The sequence below is a fragment of the Cavia porcellus genome, unplaced genomic scaffold, assembly GCF_034190915.1.
Source record: "Cavia porcellus strain 051 isolate PalLab524CR breed Dunkin Hartley unplaced genomic scaffold, mCavPor4.1 scaffold_1, whole genome shotgun sequence".
In the NCBI taxonomy this organism is placed as follows: Eukaryota; Metazoa; Chordata; class Mammalia; order Rodentia; family Caviidae; genus Cavia; species Cavia porcellus.
The window spans coordinates 17,851,086-17,873,033 of NW_026947484.1; the positions used below are offsets into that span (position 1 = coordinate 17,851,086).

The 21,948-nt window shown below is 37.7% G+C and overlaps 1 protein-coding gene across 3 annotated transcripts in view; it reads right to left on the bottom strand.

Moving 5' to 3' along the window:
• Farsb (phenylalanyl-tRNA synthetase subunit beta) overlaps nt 1-21,948 on the bottom strand; it is a 58,303-nt gene that overhangs the window by 22,367 nt on the left and 13,988 nt on the right. For all 3 annotated transcript variants that reach the window (XM_063245849.1, XM_003463987.5, XM_063245854.1), the window contains exons 8-15: nt 21,298-21,368; nt 19,799-19,860; nt 18,479-18,530; nt 15,514-15,575; nt 15,032-15,239; nt 14,493-14,573; nt 12,715-12,807; nt 8,434-8,551 (exon numbers count right to left, since the gene is read on the bottom strand). In XM_063245849.1, coding sequence (XP_063101919.1) covers nt 8,434-8,551; nt 12,715-12,807; nt 14,493-14,573; nt 15,032-15,239; nt 15,514-15,575; nt 18,479-18,530; nt 19,799-19,860; nt 21,298-21,368 — 747 coding nt within the window. The remainder of the gene's footprint in view (nt 1-8,433; nt 8,552-12,714; nt 12,808-14,492; nt 14,574-15,031; nt 15,240-15,513; nt 15,576-18,478; nt 18,531-19,798; nt 19,861-21,297; nt 21,369-21,948) is intronic.

Consider the following 21,948-nt stretch of genomic DNA (forward strand, 5'->3'; position numbering starts at 1 on the left):
GGTGATGGAACTATTTTTTGGATTGCATGATGATTTTTTTGGTTTCAAAAAACAAAAAGTATGTAATATATATTTTTTAAAAGACTAAAAAGAGCAACAATATCACCTAACTTTACAATGGGTATACCACCTTACGGTGCTATAATAAATTCTGGAAACTAGTATTTTAACACAGACACTGCGTGAATGTTGGCCATATTTTGCCTTTCATACTAGGAAGAAAAATTATCTGAGGGAATTACCTGAAAATGCATGCTTCATGTGAGCAGACATTGAGCAAAAGTCTTCCACAGACTTACTACTATAGGTACTACTAGCCATCTTTCACAAAATTTAAAATGTATTTTATCTGTATACCCAAATAAAACATGAATATTTTAATCCATTATTCTGTACTAATATATAAAAGTGAGCATGTAAAATGGGGTAAAACACAAACTAACATTAACTAATAACCCAGTATGTGCCAAGTATTTAATAACTATCAATCTATCATCTTATTTAATTCTCAAGACAACTACAGAGATAGGTGTCATTATTCCTATAAAACTGATGGAGAAGCAAAAGATCTGAAAGACTAACTTGCTCAAAATCAAGTAGCTGGTGAGACCTAATCCCAATTAGTCACACAGCTAACGAGTCACAAAGCTAGGATTTGATCAGGACTGCGTGACTCTGAAGCCCACTGTAAAGGACTTACATGGCAATGATGTCAGTAAAGGACAAACCTTAGCATAGCTGTATCCCTACTTAAAGATGTATGTTCTTGAATTTTCATTTATTTTTTTGGAGACAGAGTCTGGCTGTATAGTTCAGGCTGGCCTTGAACTCACTACGTAGCCAAGGCTGCCCTCAAACTCACAGAGATCCTCTTGCGTCAGGCTCCAAGGTAGCTGGGATTACCAGCATGCTTGGCCTTTGAAATGTTTCTGATATGATAAACAGATGTTTTAATTTGCAAAAGTTTTCAAGTTACTTGTGAGTTCCACTTAAGCAACTGGAGTAAGTTATTTTTAAAAACCAGTCAAGTTCTTAGTTACCAACACACTGTAACTTACAGAAAGTATAGTTAGTTAAACTCCTGACTGAGCACGTCTGCAGAAACAACTGTTTTGCTGTTTAACATTTTCTAGTGCATGTATGTACAAAGCAAAGGTATGTATGTACCTAGGTGGTAAAGGTCAATGTTAGCACAATGCTTGGGCATAATTATTTTCTGAATAAACGACCAAAGCCTGGAAAACGTGTCAAGAACACACACCTATTAAACAATGCAAAGTCAGGGGACCATATTCTAAGGCTAAGAGCCAGGGAGGCTGAAAGAGTGAATGCCATACTACTGTCACTCTCTGTCGCTGCCCATTTTGAGGATAAAGAAATGCGATGTCTAAACGCTATATTCAAAGGTGTACAGCTAAGGATCAATAGGACAATCAGGCAGGTGTGAACCCCAGCAGCCGACCACATGCATAAATTCACACGAGGAGCCTAGTTCTGTAGGAACATAAACATTCACACACACACACACCCTCCTGCCTCCAAAAGAGAAAAAAACAAAATCCAACAGAACTAAATTATCCCTTTCATACTACTGACTTGCTTCTGGGTGTTTCGGCCATGTGGTACCCATTTGCTGGTGTCACATGGTTCCACTTTAACACACAGGCATGTATCGAAATTACTTTGTAGTTCCATTCTGACCATGATTCGTCCAGCAGCAGTGCCACTGCCCAGAAAGTTCAGCAACACCAATTGGAAGCTCTGTTTTGGTAACCTCTGCCTTGGAATACTTCTTTCCTGATCTCCACAGTACGTTAAACCTACCTTTCCAAAGTGCGCAGCAACATCTGAATCAAAACTTTGGTATTTTAGAGCCAGGCATAGTGATACGTGCCTATAATCCCAGCACTTGGGAGGCTGAGGCAAGAGGATTGCTATGAGTCCAAGGGCAGCCCAGGCTACAAAGCAAAGGCAAGGCCAGCCTGGACCTCATAGCAAGACCCTATCTCAAAAAACTTAAGATATTAGAAAAACATATCAGGTGATTTTAGGGACCAGAATGAAATTACAGTAAAGAAAACTTCAAACAATTTAAATTCCACTTAAGAAATATTGGGCATGGTGGTGTACATCTGTAACCCCAGCACTGGGGAGGCTGAGGCAGGAAAATCAGTGTAAGTTTGGGGCCGTTCTGTACTGATAGTAAAACCCTGTCTCAAAAAGATAAAAAAAAGTTTTAAAATGTTCATATCACACACATAATAATGAAGTACATATTTTTAGATTTAATTTCATAATTTTAAAGACTTTTATGGCTATTAAACACACCATAGTAATTAGAGGAAAGTCATTACTTAGGTACCCCCTCACAATGCCTCACATTTCCCAAGGGCTGCCACTCCCTCTCGACTTATTTCCTTACTTCTTGCTAAAATATTCCCTCTACTATAGCTGAATTGAATTAAAGGAGAAAATAACCACAGTCTGCCTTCCAGCCACTCCTCTTTGGGGAGACTGCTAGGTACAGTAAAATTCCTATTTCCTAGTGCTTTGTACCAGGAGAACATATTACATCACAGGAAGTTCAGTGACTACATGCCACAAAATAAAAACTATTTACATTTCATGCCAAAGCTAGGGTTTGTTGGAAATGCCTAAGTTCTTTATAACTCAGCTAACAGACTTCTTGTGTCATGCCATCAAACAATCCTGCTTTTTAAACGGGCCTGCCAAGTATGTCAGCCTAAATTATCCATGTATTTTACAGACTTCAAAGTACTGCCTGGAGAAGCTGATCTAAACCACCCAAAGAGGGCGGCCAGCTCCAGTTCTGTACCTAAAAGAGCACAGCAAAAGATTTTTAAGAAAAAAAAAGAAAGAAAAAAATGTCCCTAGCATATAGCTAACTAAATACAGCTCAAACTTTTATAATAGGTTCTTGCTTCGTATAGATCCTCTTTTACCAAAGTACTAAGTTATGAGTAAACTCATGGTGCTCAGTTGTATTATGAATTATGGCACAGATGAGAAAAGCGCTGACTCTCTGAGGGACCTTTACCATCTCCACACGCACATTCACCTAGCAGCCTAAGTAAAGATGCTAGGAGAAAGCATCCCAGGACACCAAAAAGGCTTCTAGTCTAATCAAGTGTTAACTGAGCGTTTGAAATGAGTGGCTGTCAAGCTCAGAAAATAAAAATAAATTTACCTTCATTTGTAAGTCTATTGCATCCAATGAATCTATTCAGTATTGGCATCTACAAGATTATAATTTTACTACAAATTTTATTTATCTCCTAAAGAATTTCGACCTCATCTAAATGATTCACTAAATCTACAGGAATTTTGTGAAGCTGTAAAAACCCTAAATAATGTATAGAAACATAAACTTCTATACACATCTGTTTAAAACTATCCTTTTCAGTGGAGAACTGTAAGTTGTTACGCATTTAAATGTGTATACTTACAGACCCACCAACTCTATCTCTAAAAATATGTATTTGCACAAGCATACTCACTGCAACAGACATATTCCAGCAAAAAATGTAGTAACAATCTGTGTATCTGTTATAACAGCCAATAAATGCATACTTCACATAAGGGACTATTACAATCCCTTTAGAAAGAAATGAGGTGCATACAAAGTGCTCAGACGGGAACCAAGGTGCAGACCAGGATGGGTAAAGCATGGTCCCATCTGTGTAAAAACACTAAGGAGTATCACCCACATCTATGGTTATACATACGAGCACAAAACACATAGCTGCACATGCACAAGCAAAGTCTGCCAACTAATTCTAACTGTGAGACTGGATAAGTTGGGCACCTTGTTTTTAACGTGGCCCCACTGGTGGAACGTGCATTTCTCTCCTATCAAGCAGACTGGACTGCCCAACGGACAGTGCCACGCTGCCCAGTGAGACAGTCATGCGTGTACTGGTCCAGAGCCACCTGGCAAGGATACATATAAATTATGGCTCCACCATGAATGTGTTAAATAGGAAAAGAATAGCATTAATCTTAAATTAAAAATACATACACATTCATGCAAACTTCTAAAGATATTACAAGTATATTTTCAATCTTAAAAATGTAAAATGTACAATTTCTCTTAAAACTCTTCTAAATTATAGCACAAAAGTACAGACTTGTCTATTTTAAATAATGCTGCAATGCCAGAAACAAGTGTGGGGAAAAATGTATAAGCTTCTTGATGCATGAGGGAAAAAGTTATATCCTTGTGGACTGGCTTTTATTTAGTTAACATAAACCTGGAATGGATTTTTATCTATTAAAAAAATACAACATTCAATGCATGACAGAGCACATTATACTCACGTTAGCAGATCTTAACTATGTGGAACCAAACATACTAAAATAACTTTCTGTATTAAAAATGATATATTTACACAGTTAAGATGCCATCACATATGCGAATGATGCTACTTCAAAAATTATTAATGTCAATGCTCCTTACATCCATGTTTTTTGAATTATTAATTGGAAATTCCACATGCCAAAAATATAGTGAAATTAAACTAATCCAGACTGATGACATAAGTCCTCTTCAAAACACAGTATTCCACATGTGGATACTAGATAATCTATTATTTGAGGGGTCCAAAATTAATGGATAATTTCTCAGAATGGAGGTATTTCACAAGCCCACAATGCAATGCCTTATCAAACACAGAAACTATAAAAATCTGATCTATTTACTTATTTATTTTTGTGCTCCAGCAGGGTCTTGCTCATGTTCCTATAGTTTAGTAGTTTACAATGTAAGAGAGATAAGCACTAAGAAACATATATGGTACAAACCGACAGCAAATTGGAAAAGTGAAATTAGTCAAAAAAAGTTACTTATGTTCTGTGGCAGCCAAGGTAGTCAAGAGAGGAGAAGGGAACAAGAATATTAAGTATATGTTCCAATTAAAGTTTTAAAAAATTCTGAGTTTCTGCATCCATGGCAGGCATGCTAAAGAGAAGGAAATCATTCTCCCATTTACAAAACCCTCAGGGAGAATTTCAGAAACTAATTCAACAGTGACTGGGGGAGGAGGGAGGGAAATGTGGCTTAAACTGGACTGTAAAATACTCTGGAGAACGCAGGAATTGTCTCAGCAAGAAATGCAAACTTACAATAAGCACTCAATAAGTGAGGTTAATTGGAGCTCTCTGAGTAGCCAAGAGCCTTTAACCTATTTCATCTACTATATTTACTAAAGTCCAAAACTTTAGTCTCTTTTTACTGGTACATACTTTCAGTACATGATAATTATACACGCACCTAACACATCTTAATTCTTTTTTTCTACCTCCTCAGTCCACTTCCCTTTTGCAAAAGACCTATCTTCCTATTTCCTATTTATTATCTTTTTTAAAAGCAGAGGTTGAAGACAAAGTGAGTGGCAATTTGATCATGAAGGTACTCCAAATTGACAACTGGATGACTGTATCCTGCTAATTTAATTATTCTACACAGTTTACAAATCCAAATGAATTTTTAAGGCTCTTGCTCCTTTTAAATTCAAATGCTCTCACCTAGGAATGTGTGTCAACTTATATTTTAGCAAGATTCTAAGTATATTGACAGATTCAGTGACCACTTTACAAAGTACACTTGCTCTTCTATGCAAAAAGATTAGCAATTCACAATTAGTCCTTTGCTCCCTTGCAGTCTTTCACTATTTTGTTTCCAGTATATTCTTGACCTTAAACAAAACCAACCGTACCTCACACACAGCCATTACGGAGCCCTCAGCGCGCCCCCAACTTCCCTGCTACGTAGCTGAAAAATTTACCCCACGGCAGTCTGCATTCAACTTCTCACTCCAAAACACACGCTACTCTGCCCAACAAAAGGGATAAATCAGCTTAGTCCTTTGAGTCATGACTAATTTTTTTAATGTTGCAGCAACTCAGGATCTTGAGGCTTACTAAATGGAGTAGTTGGCTCTACCTCAAAGAACGTCAAAGTGTCTGATTGGCAGTGAAATGCTAAGGCTGGAACACAAAGTGCCTGACTCGGTCAGCTGGCAGCCCAGCAGTCTCACTCCACACGAATGGTCAGTCAAAAGTGCCTGTCACAGGAAGACACAGCCCATGGCATCACGCATGAGAAAAGGAGACAAAAAAAAAAAAAAAAAAAGAAAAGGAGACAGCGGTCTTTCACCTGCTCTTACAGAAATGCAGGTCAGACAGAATCGGTGGTGCTGAGAGAATGCTCAGAGTGCCCCGGGAGCAGAGGAGAGAAGCAGATAGCAGTAACTACCACTGACTGTTCTGTAACAGTCAGAAAAGTCCTGTTCTCCCAGCCTCATATCCCTCTCAGCCCAGCAAGCAAAACCTGAAATCCTTACACAGATTGTTAGCACATTTTTTGCTGGAATATGTCTGTTACTCCATCAGAAAAGCACCTTCTGTTATGAAGCAAAAGCCAGGCCCACCTAACAGAAAACACACTCCAAACAAATCAAAGCAAACCTATGTGTTCAATATGGCAGACTTACCAAGCAAATTTACCTCCCTTCATTTTTCAAATCCTACTGCTATATAGAAAATATTAAAGAAAAAATAAGCCAGTGCAAGGCAGGTGGAAATAAACCAATGAGGAGACAGAGCAGAATAATTCCAACTAGAAACAGGTATAAAAGACATACAAACAAGAACTCTTTTCTTTGATGAAATAAAAGTAAAACAGAGATGTAAATCTTTTTGCTGAAAAGTATACGGACAGAATTTTTTGCATAATCACCTAGGGATTTATTTAAAAATACTGCAGTATTTAAGATTAAAGACAATAGGGAAGTTCTCTCCAAACACAGGCACTGGGGCCAGAACAAAATGCAGAGTACAATCCATGCCTTGGCCTTCCCAACATAGAGATCGAACCGAAACCAGGCCGGGCACCACTGTGCAGGACTGTCATAAGGTGAAGGGCTTTGCAGCAACTGAATTGTAACAAATTTTCAGTTTTCTACCCCAGCCCTGCGATCCCTCAAACTCTCTGTAGCCAGCGTTATACTGTTTTCTAATGTCAACTACAGATTTATCAACCAAACAAAATTCTCCCTAGATGTGACAACAAAATGAACCGGTAGTCTCCACAAATTCATTCTGTTACTGGTCTAGGTAGAATTTTCTAATTCAGCCTCTGCACCAGTCCGCTGCTTTATGGGGGGAAATTACCAGGTTTTTGCCTGAATGTTCCTTAACCAGTACGGTGTTGAAGAACACAGCGAATATCGCTTTGAATGCTGCTCTTGTTGCCAAGCCTGGATAACACTGTGAGATCCTCTCTCAAAATTAAAAATATCTTAAAAAGGGCTGGCTGTAGCTCAGCGCAAAGGGCCTGGGTCCCAGCCCCACTATGGGGCCGGCGGGAGGAGGGGAAGAAGAATGAGGCTGACTGTTCTCTTCGGAAGAACCTGAGGGAAAGAGCTGAGCTGCTTCAAAAGAACACTCTCTAAATTTTTCAGGGTCTTGAGTGAGAAAATCTGTGTAAACACCACTAGGATTTGATGCGTAAAAAGCGGAGAATCAAGAAATGCTGCCAACAGTGCAGTCAGCTGAGGCACTGCCCAGCCAGAGACCACAGCACACACAGCCTGACACCACTGGACCCGCATGGACTCTGACTGCCTTGGCAACTGAGTTCAGTACTACGTTTATAATACATTTACTCCGAGTGCTGCACCAGGAAACTGTATATTAACAAGTCCAAACTGTGCTCAAAAGGGACAAAAGCAAAAGAGCACATTCACAATGACTGGCACAAAAATCACTGCTAACGTAGAAGGCTGAGATACAAGTACATTAAAGTAATATTCATACAAATGCTACGATGTAACAAAAAAAGAGAAATGTTCTCCAGTCGCCTTCCTTCACTCCCTCATTCACTCCTTTCATTACTTTTTTCTTTTTGTCCTCCTTTCTTTTCTTTTCCTTTTCTATGTGGTACTAGGGCTTGAATCAAGGGCCTCTCAAGCAATAAGCATCACCTTTACCAAGGATCCCATCCGTCATGATGCTTGTCAATTAAGGTTTATATGTGCTTTCCATTCAAAGAAATGAGCCACACCATGTAAATGAATATCTGGACAGTGCTGGGATTCTGACGCAAATAAACCAACCATAAAAATAGAAGTGTGAGAATGAGAAATTTTAAACACTAGGTTACCTGATAAGGTGTGATAATGGTGTTTTTTGAAAACAAAACAAAATGAAAAGGTGGTAGAGCTTACACATTAGGACTATTAACTGAAGTGTTTGCTGATAAAAATGATAAACTGTCTAGGATTTACATTAAAATAAAACAGAATTGGATTTACAGGACTAATTATACTATTTTTTTCTATTTTTCTATACAAGTTAAATTGCCATAATAAAAAAATGCTTTAACTATGCAAATCGAAGGTGACTCATTCTTACCTTTGCTAGAATCCTTTATTACGATGTCAGAGATTTCAAACAGTTTCAGAGGAAGGGGCATCTTCCGATTTGCAGCTATGGTCTTCAGGAGGCCTGGTAGGAGAGTAGTGCGCGCCACCTACAGAAAAAGACGTGGAACTGCACTGACCAAAGAGGACCCACACACTTCATTAAAGACAAAGCAGAAACATGCCACTGCTCCAAAGAAAGACACTTCTAGAACATAGAATGCCCAAAACATACCAATTATTTAACTTTCAATTCCCTGTCACTATGAGAACTGAAAATATTCTTGATTACAAATTAAAAAATAAATTTGATTAAAAGTAAGTGAGAAACAAATACACTTAAATATGATTGCTCTTAAGGATTGGTTATTTCATTATCATTTTTTAAATTAAAGGTGGATTTCAAAGTTTCAAACATGCCAACTTTCAGCTTTTCCTTAATTTCACAAAATAAATGAAGTAGATTACCAGAAATACAAACTTTAAATGAATCAAATATACTCATTTTAAAAAATTTAATCTCGTTTTAAAAATCAAATGTAAATGCAATGAAAATAGCAAGACAGTAAAAATAAGAACAAAAATATGTGCAAATTTTAAAAAATCATACAGATGTTATGAGAAGGCTCTGTCTAAACTTTTTGGCTTCTTATTTACTAAAATAAATAGAAGAACGAGTACTGTCATTTCTCTCTTATTAGTGATAAAAAGTACATGCCATTAGTTCTTTAAAAAATTCACTTTCAGCCGGGGATTTAGCTCAGCAGCACAAGCACCATCCTGGGAAGTGCAAGGCCCTGAGTTTGATCCCTGGTACAAAAAAAAAAAAAAATTCACTTTAAATTCTCACTTTAAGCTGCATACATTAGCTTCCAACAAATCACTTCAACAAAGGGGTTTTTTGAACAGTGGTATGACATCTCTGCAATATTCTGCAGTCTGGGCTGGATTCTCTGCTTTTGTTCCTGCCATCCGACAGGGACTACTCTCCAGAGTTCTTTACACCTAAATCAGACCAGGCAACTTCTCTGCTTGCACACCAAGTTTCCATCTAAGTCTGAATAAAGCACAGGCACGACTCGGGGCCCTCTACGATCTGACTCTGCTCCACCTTTAAGCTCCAGCCCTACTGTTCCTCCTGCTTTAGCGCGCTGGTGCTGTCCAGTCCGCAGGCAAGTTTCCCTCGCAGGGCCTCTGCACTTGCTCTTTCCTCTGCCTTGTGCAAGCTTCCCCCAGATTCCAACGTGGTGCTCTCACCCACTCTGTATCTCTGTTTAAGATCCTTTCCTACAGAGGTTTGCCCTGATCACTGTGGCTAAACAGCAGCTCCCGGAGACCCAGCACAAGGTAACAGTGAGCCCCTAAAAGGTCTTGCTGGATTTTGTTTTGAAGGAAAAGAAGAGCATCTTACTTATCACTCACCCAGGAAGCTGCTGGCTTTTGACCTGGTGCTTTCACAAGTATTGTTTCCTTTCCCACCTAGAGGAAAAATGCCTAGACCTCTCACAGAACCTGTTCTCAGTTTCACTGGCACCGAGGTACAAGAATAATGATCATGGCAACTCAGGTGCCAAGAAGAAGTCAGACAGTGCTTCCTCTAAGTGAAAAAGTGAAAGTTCTTCACATAAGGAAGGAAGGAAAATACAAGTATGATGAGGTCGCTAACATTTACGGTAAATTTTTAAGAAAAATATATTCATTTAAATTTTATTATACTGCAGTATATTGCTATAATTGCCATATTTTACTATTAACTATAATTAACCTGTTACTGTGTCTAATTTATAAATAACACTTTATCACAGGCATTTATGCACAAGAAAAAATACATTTGGTTTTAGGCATCTACCGAGTAGGGGCCTTAGAACAAATCCTCAGCAGACAGGCAGATTAAAAAGCAAATGGAAGTTTAACTTCATAAAATACCAAGATAGGCTTCGCAGATTTGAAAATAACTTTCTTAAATTTTTTTAGCTATTTTATACATAAACTATTTGCTGACCATAAAAAATTACATTAATACAAAAATTAAATCTGAATCAGACGAAGTTTCTAGATCTAATGACCAGTTTACTGGAAATACAGGGGACCACTGGCATACAGTCAGCCCAATTCCACATTTGGGGATCTTAGAGGACAAATGACTCATTTCTTTTAACAAACTAAAAGAAAGGAAGAGAGTGACAGAGAGAGGTATAGATTGATGAACATTAATTATAGTTAATAAGAATCATGGCAACCAACTTTGAATACTAACCTCATTTGAATCCTAACTCAAACCATCAAAAACCAAAGAAACAAAAAAAACTTGAGCGGAAAAACAGAAGTGACTGGATACTTGAAGGTCATAATTAATCTTACTGTTAGTTACTTGGAATGTAAAGTAATAGTCCACAATTCTTTTTTTTTTTTTTTTGGTACTGGGAATCAAACTCATGACCTTGCACTTGCCAGGCAGGCACCTGGGCTGCTGAGCTACAACCCTGGCCCCAATAATCATATTTTTATTACCATATCCATTCTTTTTTTTTTTTTTTTTTTTTGAGACAAGGTGTTGCAATGTAGTTCAGGCTGGCCCTGAACTTACTATGTAGTCGAGGCTGGCCTTGAACTCATGGTGATCCTCTTGTCTCAGCCTCCTGAGTGCTGGAATTACAGGCGTGTGCTGCCACGCCTGGCTCTATCATGTGCATTCATGAACAAATCTACTATCAGTAAGCAGAGTCCAAAATGGGAATTATGCAGAAACTAAATTACAAGTCCATGAATAACTTTTACTTTAACCATACATGAACCTGGCAGCAATATTAGTAAGGGGGCAAGATATATCTACTGGTAAAGCACAAGTGTAATATAGAATCTGTTAAGTGTAAAAGACTCTCTTATTTCTAACATATTTTATGGGCTAGTAAGTATTTTAAGCCTAGTTATTTACAGTGATATTTAATGCATCTCTGGTTTGTTGTTCTTCCATTTATATAAAATAGATATAATAGGATGTAAACTCCAAAGAACTCAACAGTTACCGCATACAAAGAAATCTATCATGCTTAACAAACGTAACTGGAGTAGAGTACATTTGGAGTAAGCAAGTAAAAATCCATTAAAACTTACTGAAAAAAATCACTCTGTAAATATTAGTCTGGCTATAATGTATCACAGGTCATCTACATATAAAATATAGGATTTGTAAGTTTAAACAATTTTAGAAATTTTACATTTTAAAAAATTAATCCTGCCACCTAGTTCCACAAGGTCCAAAGAAACTATTTCAAACTAGAGTTCAGGTAACTTCCTAAAAGATCCTTCTAGTTCTAACATACAGCTTTCTCTGAGGCCTGTTTTAAAAACATACAGAATTGCATATGTAAGAAAAATACAGTGAGACCTTATTAGCATAAAATAGATGAGACTATTTAAAGTAACTAATAAAGCAAAGATGAATACTCTTGAACTGACTTATTAATAAAATCCTCATCAGTAACCCAAATTATCCAACATTAACTCATAACTTCATCTCTAAAGTAGAATCACCCCATTTCAGGACTCCTCACTTCTACATCAAACTGCAACGAGCTTAGGCAGTGACCAAGATAGACCTGGGGAGCAGGTCAGATGTGCTGCAACGGCTGGTTCTGAAGGGAGTGACTTGCGGACATACCAGGACCAGGGATCAGTTGATTGGTTATAAATGAATAGAAAAGTCATGAAATCTGACAAGCGTTTGTAAAAATTCAGTTACAACATGGAACGGTCAGGAAAAACATCCAAATAAAGAGAACAAAGCATGTGAGATCTACCCTCAAACTAGAAATATCTTTTTTGTTTTTTTTGGGTTTTTGAGACAGGGTCTCACTGAGTAATTCACACTGAGTAATTCACCTTGAACTTGCTACGTAGCCTGGGCCACCCTCAAACTTGATTCTCTTGCCTCAGCCTCCCAAGTGCTGGGATTATAGGTACATGCCACCATACCTAGCAAGAAATGATTATTTTAAAGTTTTAAGAGTTTGAGAGGTATAGCTCAGTGATAAGGAAAACTGTCTAGCATGTGCAAGCCCTGGGTTCAATCCCGAGTGCTACCAAAAAAAAAACCCAAAAGTTTTAAGCATTTTTATAAGCAAAGCATATAAGAACAAACTATCGACTTGTTCAAGGAGAGATTTACAAAAGCTATTATACGTCATCTGAAATGTGCAATAACTGAAGTTTTCCCATTTCACATATCAACTCTTGGTTTTTACCCTAAATCTTACCTACTGAAAATTCTTACCTGAAATTCAGCTGTTTTAGGGTTGCTTATATGGACTGCATTTGTTGCAGAAATATCCAAACCAAGTTTATCAGCAATATCTTCTTTCGAGCACTAAGAAGCACATAGAAAACATTATCAATATGGAAAAACAATGACTAAATTTAATTTTAAAAGTATGTGAGGTTAGCAATCAACCTAAAATGGTTCACAGCAATATGCTGTGTAAATCAGTAGTAAGCTTAAAAAGATTATTTTTAATAATTCATTAATTTCAGGACTTTAGAAGATAGAATTTGGCATTAACAGTTATTACGAATTCCAGCCATGATGTGAGCTGAAGTGAATTTTTCATGTGGAGATGGGGGTATAATTTACATGCAGGTCTTTTCTAAGCTAGCTTCCCATTCATCTTTCCAGTCTACTCTCTTGATTCCCCACCTGTTCCATAAACCTTACATTTTTTTTGCCTGCTTTTAACAGAAATGCCTTCCCAGCCGCACAAAGCAGCCACTCCTACAGTCTCTACCTGAATGACTCCTTGCCTCCTCTTCCATAAACATATCCGGAATGATTCCTAAGAAATCTCCCTCCCTGGTAGTCCCATGGCTTTCTGTTTTGATTACCCATATAATCCTCACTAAACCTACACTGTCCGTGGCACGGTGACAAGACCAAGTGAATTCAAGTGGCCTGAACACTGCCCAGTGGTCTTTCAAACGATGTCATTTAATGTCCCTTGCACAAACTCGATGAAGTTCCTAATAACAAACTGCTAAGCACCCATAAAACCAAAAGAGAAAATGCCTGTTTCTACATGAGAGGAGAGGTCTATAAAGTGGCCTTTAAGCACTGGCAGGCCAAAAATCACCTAGTAGGCAGCGAACACTGCAGCATAATGAAATGGTAGAAAAAGTTTATTTTATATTAACGTGAGCTCTAGCGATTCTTGCCATGCTCTCTTGGGAAAGATCCTAAAGCCAGGTCCAAGCACAGCACAAGAAAGCATCCTGACAGCTCTGACTACAGAGGCAGAACGAATGACTGATGCACAAGGAAAATCAAAGTACACATTAAAATATCTACACTGTCCCTTAAATAATCTAAAAAACAAGGATTTCAGGGCTGGAGTTGACTGGCGTGGGAGCAGTTTCTACTCCTACCACAGGCCATTAAATTGCAACTGATTTGAATACTCAAGAACTACACTGCCTGCACCCGAAACGCTCGGCAAGAGAGAGAAGCCTACAAATTACATACACATTGGACTCTTTCAATGGTCAAGCTGATGGGGGAGGGAGATTTCTTTCTGATTTTGTAATAAAATTCATTTCCTGATTTGGGCCTTTTATGTCAGCTTTTCAACTCAAAGCAAATGTTTGTGAGCATGTTCAAAGACAAAGAAATAAGTTTAATGTGGAACAGCCCACAAGACCTTAACCAGGGCGGCATCTAGTGGGCTGCCCTCTAGTAGCCTCAACCAAATTAAGACCAAATATTCTAACTTAATAAACCTGGTTAGGAAATTCATTGTGAACCCTTAACACTTACACAAAACTACACAATGCTTTGCATCCGTCACTGGAGGTCTTTATTTTCTCCTACAAGTATGAAAAGAAACGCTTCACCATTTCTTTCCCAGAAATTACACAATCTCAAGAAACAGTTATACTGCTAGAACCTCGAAATTTTAGCAGTCTATTAGATTTTATAAACTCATATAAGAAATAACAATGCAAATAATTTAGAGATTGAAAATAAACATTCAGCTAACAGAAAGATTACATTTCAAGACATACCAGAGCGAAGGTGAGCGCTTCAGTGAATCCAGCAGCTGCCAGGTCGTGTCTTAAAAGCTCAGTGAGCTTATTAAGAGGAAACTGGGGGGGAAAAGTTCATTTCGCTTTGATAAAATCTGTATTTTTAAAAAGACATTCATGCAAAATTTCTCACTGGAAGAAACCACCCTTCTCCTTTGCTAACTTCTTCCTAACACCACCACCCTCTATGACACACATGCACGCCCCCTGCTTCCCCCGCACACAGGTTCTGCCTGTGGGCCCAAACTGAGAAAATGAATCTCCCACCTAAACATTCAACAAAGGCTCCACACTCAAAACCTGTCTTCCTTCAAAGAACCAGTCATTACAGGTTTTCAGTTAGCTCACTCTAATGACCTGAGCATCTGTTTTGCATCCTCTCCATAGCAAATGCTTCTCATAGCAAAGCATATCCAAATACTGCTTAGTTCCTACATTCTGTTTTTCTCAAAGCCTTCCTGGTATTCAACAATCAGTTACTAACAATAAGGAGTATTTATTTAAGGGTGCAATCCTACTTGATTAGCTATGGTGTATGTTTTCGGGAGAATCATCTGAATGTTGTTATATCCATAAGCAATCGCTGCATCTTCGACAATATCACATGCATGGATGATGTCAGCTCTGGTGGGAGGGATCTCCACCTCAATCTGATTCCCATCGCCTATGACTTCTGACTTTAAACACATCCTGGTCAGAAGCTTGGCAAGATTTTCTGGAGTTTCTCTGAAAGAGGAATGTGTAAACCACACACACTGCTGGATTATGTAAAAAACATGTCTACATGTTGGTTTAAAATGCCACTACAGCAACCTCTCTTTTTGAGTTCCACGAGATAACAGGTAACCGAGCTGATGCTCTATTATTTCTTAACTTTTTCTGAAGGACATCAAAACCCTCTCAAAGCACTCATTCAGGAAAAATTAATTAGACTTGTGTGTACTTTGTCCTTAGAACTTTCCCAAATAGTAAGTAAATAAATTAAAATTTCAAAGCATACCTGATCCCAACCTTTTTGTTAATTAGATCAGCTCTCACCATCTCCTTCCGGTAAGCCAGGTCCTTACATAGACAAAGAAAGCTAAAATCATTCCCCATGACATGTAGCTTTAAACTCTACAGCTCAATCACAGTTGTATTACCCTTTCACATATTAAACATAAATCTGATGTTTTAAAACATTATCATAGAAGAAGAAATGTACTCTGTTAGGCTCACATATAAACATTCTACTTGCCAGATAATTTTCAGATGTTGGAAATAATGTAAAACGTCAAATATTTTTTCTCTTTTAGATGGCTATTCCCCATTCCCTACCAGTAAATTATATCATTTTTAAGATGTTCCCAAATCCTGGATAAGATTTTCAATTTCAATCTCAAGCAAATAGCTGTGTGTATGACCAAGAAAGAATAATTTAAATGTCACAGTCCATGACACAAAGTTCTCTCTTAACATCTCCTAAGTAGGAAAATACAGTGATCAAGTCCTATCAATCTGCTCCAGGAGACTACAAATTGATACCTGTCCCTGTCAAATGGCACATAATTTTACAATATTAGACGAGAAACACACACACATAAAATTCAGGCTTTTGCCTTTGGATACACTTATGAATACTTATCACCAAATTATTCTCTAAAATATTAACAGCCACTAGAAAAATGCTGTATTTTTAAAACCTGTTTTGATACCCAGAATGTTCTCGAAGCAGAAGCACTGGCATCAACTGTGTGTAAGAAAAGCAGATTTAGGTCTTTGTAGCCAGTAGCAGTGACACCAGACGTACTAAAGCCCCATCTGCACATGAGCAAGATCCCCAGTGAAATGAATGCACATTGGAGTTTGGGAGACACTAGACCCGATGCTAATAATTACAATAGTAAAATGAATAAACCAATAAAAACAAACAAAACAACTCTACTGAAAAGTTACTGTGAGCCAACAGCACAAGACACGCTTTGAAGATAATCTCACTTAGTTCTCCCAGCAAAGGACTACTGTTCTCATTTCATAAATAAGGAATTTTAGATGAAGTTAGTCCTAAACCAAGTGGTGTTATATCCCCAATGCTCAGAAAAATTGCTTATCAGATAAGCATTCAGGGTATATTTAGTAAGTGAATATAAGCATGAAGTAATGAACCGTTAAACAAATTGAGAGAGCTCAATTCCAAAGCTCACACCAGAAACGATTAGCTTCTGACTCTACCATTTATGTATAGTTCTCTTACTCCAACGCATTATTCTTTACCATACAGTAATAAAAGGTTAGAAAGAACTTTCAAAATCTTTGAGAAAACGGGCTATTTCACGTAAAGAACAAGTTTTCACCCTGAAGACACCTCCCCTTCAGGAAGACAACCTAAGAGTTGTTCTAATCTAAGTCTAGAAACAAATAAATGAGCAAAAGCCAAAACAGTCATTTATGATTCCTTTCCCATGGGCTGCCATTCCAAATTCATGTCCTCTATAATACAAACAGATAGCTTTAAAGCATCATCAACAGGAAAAGTGCATCAAATTTCTAAACTTTTTTTTTTAACCAAAGTATATATTGAATATTAACATCCGATAGTTCTTCATATTGAAATTTCTCAAATCAGGTATTTTTAAAGGCAGAAGTTCTCCCAGATAAGTCCCAACTAAGCAATCCCTGGTTAATTCCAACTATTAATGAAGTAAACTGTGAAAACAGCCACAGGTTCTTCTTCTGTTTCAATGGCCTTGCCATGTGACACTGCAGATCCTCCCATATGGGGACGGTGTCTACCCCTCCAGCCCTCAAACCCAGCCACAGAGCAGGCACTGGCTAACAGGGCATCATACTTGAAAAGCACTTAAGCACCAGGTTCCACTTCCTGGGAACCCTGCAACCAAGCTTGGGCTGGATACAGAGTTTGCCTAACACACTTCTGAGTAGACATGAGTAAGGTCATTTCAGACCATTTCCCTGCTCCTCAACCCACCAAGTAACTATGCAGAGACTAGCTAAGCTGCCTTAGACAAGAGAGAATCAAAAAACCAATGCATGCTTGTTACCAAAGCCATTGAGTTACTTGAGTAACTTTGTTATCAGTTAGCAAAACTTAACTGATTAATAACTACCAAAAAAAAAAAAAAAAAAACCCTGATATTGTCCAAATCATTGTAGTTATACCTTCTATGGTTTATATGTTTTATTTTGATTCATAACTAATACTTTAGAATAAAATATGATGCTAAACACTAATGTTTTCAGGAAAGGGAAGATTTTGATCTTGGCAGGTTTTATCTATTTTAAAAGGCTTAGGCTCTGATTCACTTCATAAATGATGGGAATAGTAACAAATCCAAACGAAAAGAACTCATCAAAGAATGGTCTTAATTAGAACCATAACTAAATGACTATGACAAGTCCTAATCAATTAATACGAGTTTATGCTTTTTACCAAGATCATGCATCTTGACAATGACGCTTTCTATTAAAAGTATGTCCCCTACTAAAGTAGCCTTACTAACTCACTGTATAGTGATGGCCTCCTGCAACTGTCAATTCAAGTGTGAAAAGATTAATTAGATTTGTAGGGCTAAGAATAAAATTCCTGTTACTAGTTAACAGAAAGATGAATAATAAGAACTGCGGTAATATAATTTTATTATATTATATTTTAAAAGTATGTTATATATTAAAAGTATGTTAGCGGACACAATTAGAAGGCCTGAATTTAAATTCTAGCCCCACCACTGAACAGTAATAGTAACAGTAATAGTAACTGAATAGTATTTAACATTTCAATGTCTCAGAAACTTCCTCTAGAAAAGACCTAATGAAAGCACCCATCCTCACAAGGTTGTAGTGAGGACTAACCCCACACCATGCACACAGTGTACCTGGTAAAGGCTACAGGATACACTAATGGGAGAACACAGACTGCCATGACTAGCAGCACTGTCACCACTACTCATCATTTCTTAAATACTTACTGGAAAGGTGTTTGATTTTCCATTAGGAAAAACTACTTCAGTTGCTTCAACCCTTTGGGGAAAAAAAAAGCAAAATTTTTTTAAACGGATCATAAATTCCAGACATGTATACAGTTAGTAACTCTTTCACCTATTCATAACTCCAGCCACAACACATTAAATCTATCAGATCCTACTCTGCTGTTCAGATACCAGCAGTGGCAAACCCATGGCATTCATGGCAGGCAGGCAGGCAGAGCTGTCAACACGCAAGCCAAGAGGCCTCAGCACTGCCTCAGTGGCTCAGCCTCTGCTAACAGCACACACGGGGGAGCACACGCATGCCAGAGCAGGCAGGCAGTGCCCTGTTAGCACGCAAACTGAGAGGCCCCACCACGGCCTCAGCAGTTCAGCCTCTGCTAACAGCAAACACAGGATAGCGCTGGCCTTTATGACAGTAAGCAGGTTCCAGCTTGCAGTTTGGGCACTCATCTCTAATCGGTTCCTTGTTGCTGCGATACACAGTGAACTATACTGTCCCATCTTCTAAGGCTCTCCTGGCCCTTTAGGTAGTCTCCACTTAGCAAAGTTTATTTTCCAGTAGTACAAAGTATGTACCCTATGTGGACTCCTCAGCAATACTGACGTGCACCCCAGGGTTTGCCAGGGTAGTATGCTACCCGAGAAAAAGCCAGCTGGTACCAACCACTGAAATGTAAATCAATGTTTTAAAAAAGCTGATATATGTAATTTCAGCCATTTCATGCTTATATATTTACTTTGAAATATAATTAATACTCTGGAATACACGGCGATTCTCATATACACGAGGGGCAAAATAGGTTTATTAAGTAACTTAAAAAATGCTTTGGAAGGGCTGAGGATTTAGCTCAGTGGCATAAGCACCTGCCTGGCAAGTACAAGGTCATGAGTTCAATCCCCGGTACCAAAAGAAAAAAAAATGCTTTGAAAAAAAATCTAATATATATATGGAACACACTTCACTCTTAAATATGGTTTTCCCCTCTGTCTCACTGTTTCTTTTGCTGTCCTTTGTCTTCTACGTTCTCAAATTCAAAGATCCCTAAACCCAGCTTATATTTTGTTGCTACCAGATTGCCTCAGCTGGCTGGAACCTGCTCCTGAAAATGCCAGAAAGGCAAAACTTTTAATTTAAAATACTTCCACTTTTTATTACATTATTTAGACATACATTTCATCTCCCCAAACACACCTATGTTCCAGTTACAGGAACCTTTTTCATCATCATATTTAGTCTAAGACCTTAGTATCTTGGCTTTAGAACAGCAGGCCATCAATAAAAATGCTGAAGGAACTTACGTAAATTGATTTTCACAATATTCACTGAACATGGTAACAATAATATCAAGGACTATTTTTGCCTGCAAAATGAAAAAGTAAGTATTATAATCTATAAATATATTCTCTCTTCACTCAGATAGTAATGAATATTTAGTACAGTTTAGTCTCCAAACATCTGAAAATGGATCCTTACACATACATTCCAAGCAAGGCAGCAGAATGAAAACCCAGGTGCAGGCTGTTCTTATCGTCAGGAGCTCTGCACTCATGCAGTTCTCTGAACCCATGACTGAGACGAATCATTTAGTTCTCCCTCCCCCACCCTTTGGTCACCAGCTTTCAAGAGACAAGTGGCTCATTACTGGAGTAAATATTATCACTTTCATAAATCTCTGAAGCCAGACTGCCTGAAAAGTGGCTCAACAGCTAACACTGTGACTCAGGACAAACTACTTACCCTCTTGGCATCTCAGCTTTCTTATCTGTTAAGTGAAGATTAAAAAAAGTTCCTATCTCATCTGCTGCCATGAGGATCAAGTGCATTAATAAAAGCAAAACACACAGAAGGCGATGTAGCAAGACTCATGCAAGTTTGCCAAATAATTTTTATTAAGTGAGAAAAGTATTCTTAGAGGAAATACAGCTTTCTTGGAGTGCGTTCTGCTTTTATGTATATCTAACTGATACAGGCTTCAGTGAAGACATCTAAGGTTTATCAATGCATGAATTTACTGTTTGAAGAACTTTAAACAGTAAAATCTGTATTAAACTACAATATTTCTACAGTAAATTTGGTAAGTAAAATTATAAATGAAATTCCTTGAGTAGTCTCTAATCCCGTAAGATCTATGTGAATGCACTTACTTGCCTCTCTGTAGTCAGCCTTCTGCCATTCAAGCTTGCTTGTCCTAATTTGCTTAAGTGCCATCTCATTCTATGCTTTACTTAACATGTGTAAAAATCACGTCCATAAAAGAAAGCTTTCATAGCAACTCAACGCAATATAGGCAGTGACTAAAAGTGGGTGAGCACAAGTCTGTGTGGTCTATATACCTTTGTGTGCATAAATTCTTTATCAGTTTGCCAAGTGAAACTTTATAGCCAGTTCCTCTTTAAAAAATTCTTAGTAAGTACATGTAAGTACCAAATTATTCAGCATTTAAATCAAGCCAGTGAAGACACACACTTCACACAGATCTCCTTAGAGACTTATTCTAGTCTCTGCTTTATAGAAATGTACATGGCTAACTTTTATTAGAGTAAGAGTTGTTTGAAGTCAAGAAACTCATAAGTCATTATTGGCAATGGAAAGACATTAGGTGCTCACTAAACATCTGTTGAATTAACAAAAGCACCGTAAATAAAGGTACAGAATATCTGCACCTTTTTAATTTTTAAATTACTAAAAGATGTTTCCACTTACAAAATAAACATATTTTAAATTTTAACCATACAATCTTGGTCAAAAAACAAAATTTATCCTATCCAAAGCACAAAAATAGAATTAAAGTATTTACCTTAGTAAAGTCAGTTCCTGTGCATTCAATAAATATATTTCTCGTATTCACTGTTATTTTGGAGTGATTTCCTGAAATGAATGGAAAACAATAGCAATAAAACAACCAGTTTTAGAAACAACTTCTGCAAAGTTCAACAAAGCAAAACCACATTTTAAATTTACAACATAACATTAACACCTTAGAGATCGGGGTACCCACTTTTATTTTACATTTATTTTGCAGTACTAGGAACTGAACGGAGTCACATCCCCAACCCACCTACCCTTTTGAGACAGGTCTCACTGAGTCACTCAGCTGCCTAGGCAGGGTGATCCTATCTCAGTCTCCCAAAGTGTTGGGGTTTCAGGTGTGAGCCACTAAGTTCAGCTTAACTTTTACTTTAAACTTTTACTCCATTTTAAATTGGAGAATACAGATAAAGTAACACCAAACCTTCACTGAAAGCATTGCCTTATTTAATTTTCATCACATTTTTACAACATAACTGCAGTCACAACTAAGATTTGGAATATGACTTGACCATGACTAGACGCTAGGTTAAGGTTAGACCTAGTTAACTCAAGAGTCCTGTTCTTAGCCACTGTAGCTGCTTATAATCTAAGATTTTGAGGAACAGGATTTTCCTTCCCATTGTTAATCAGTTAAACC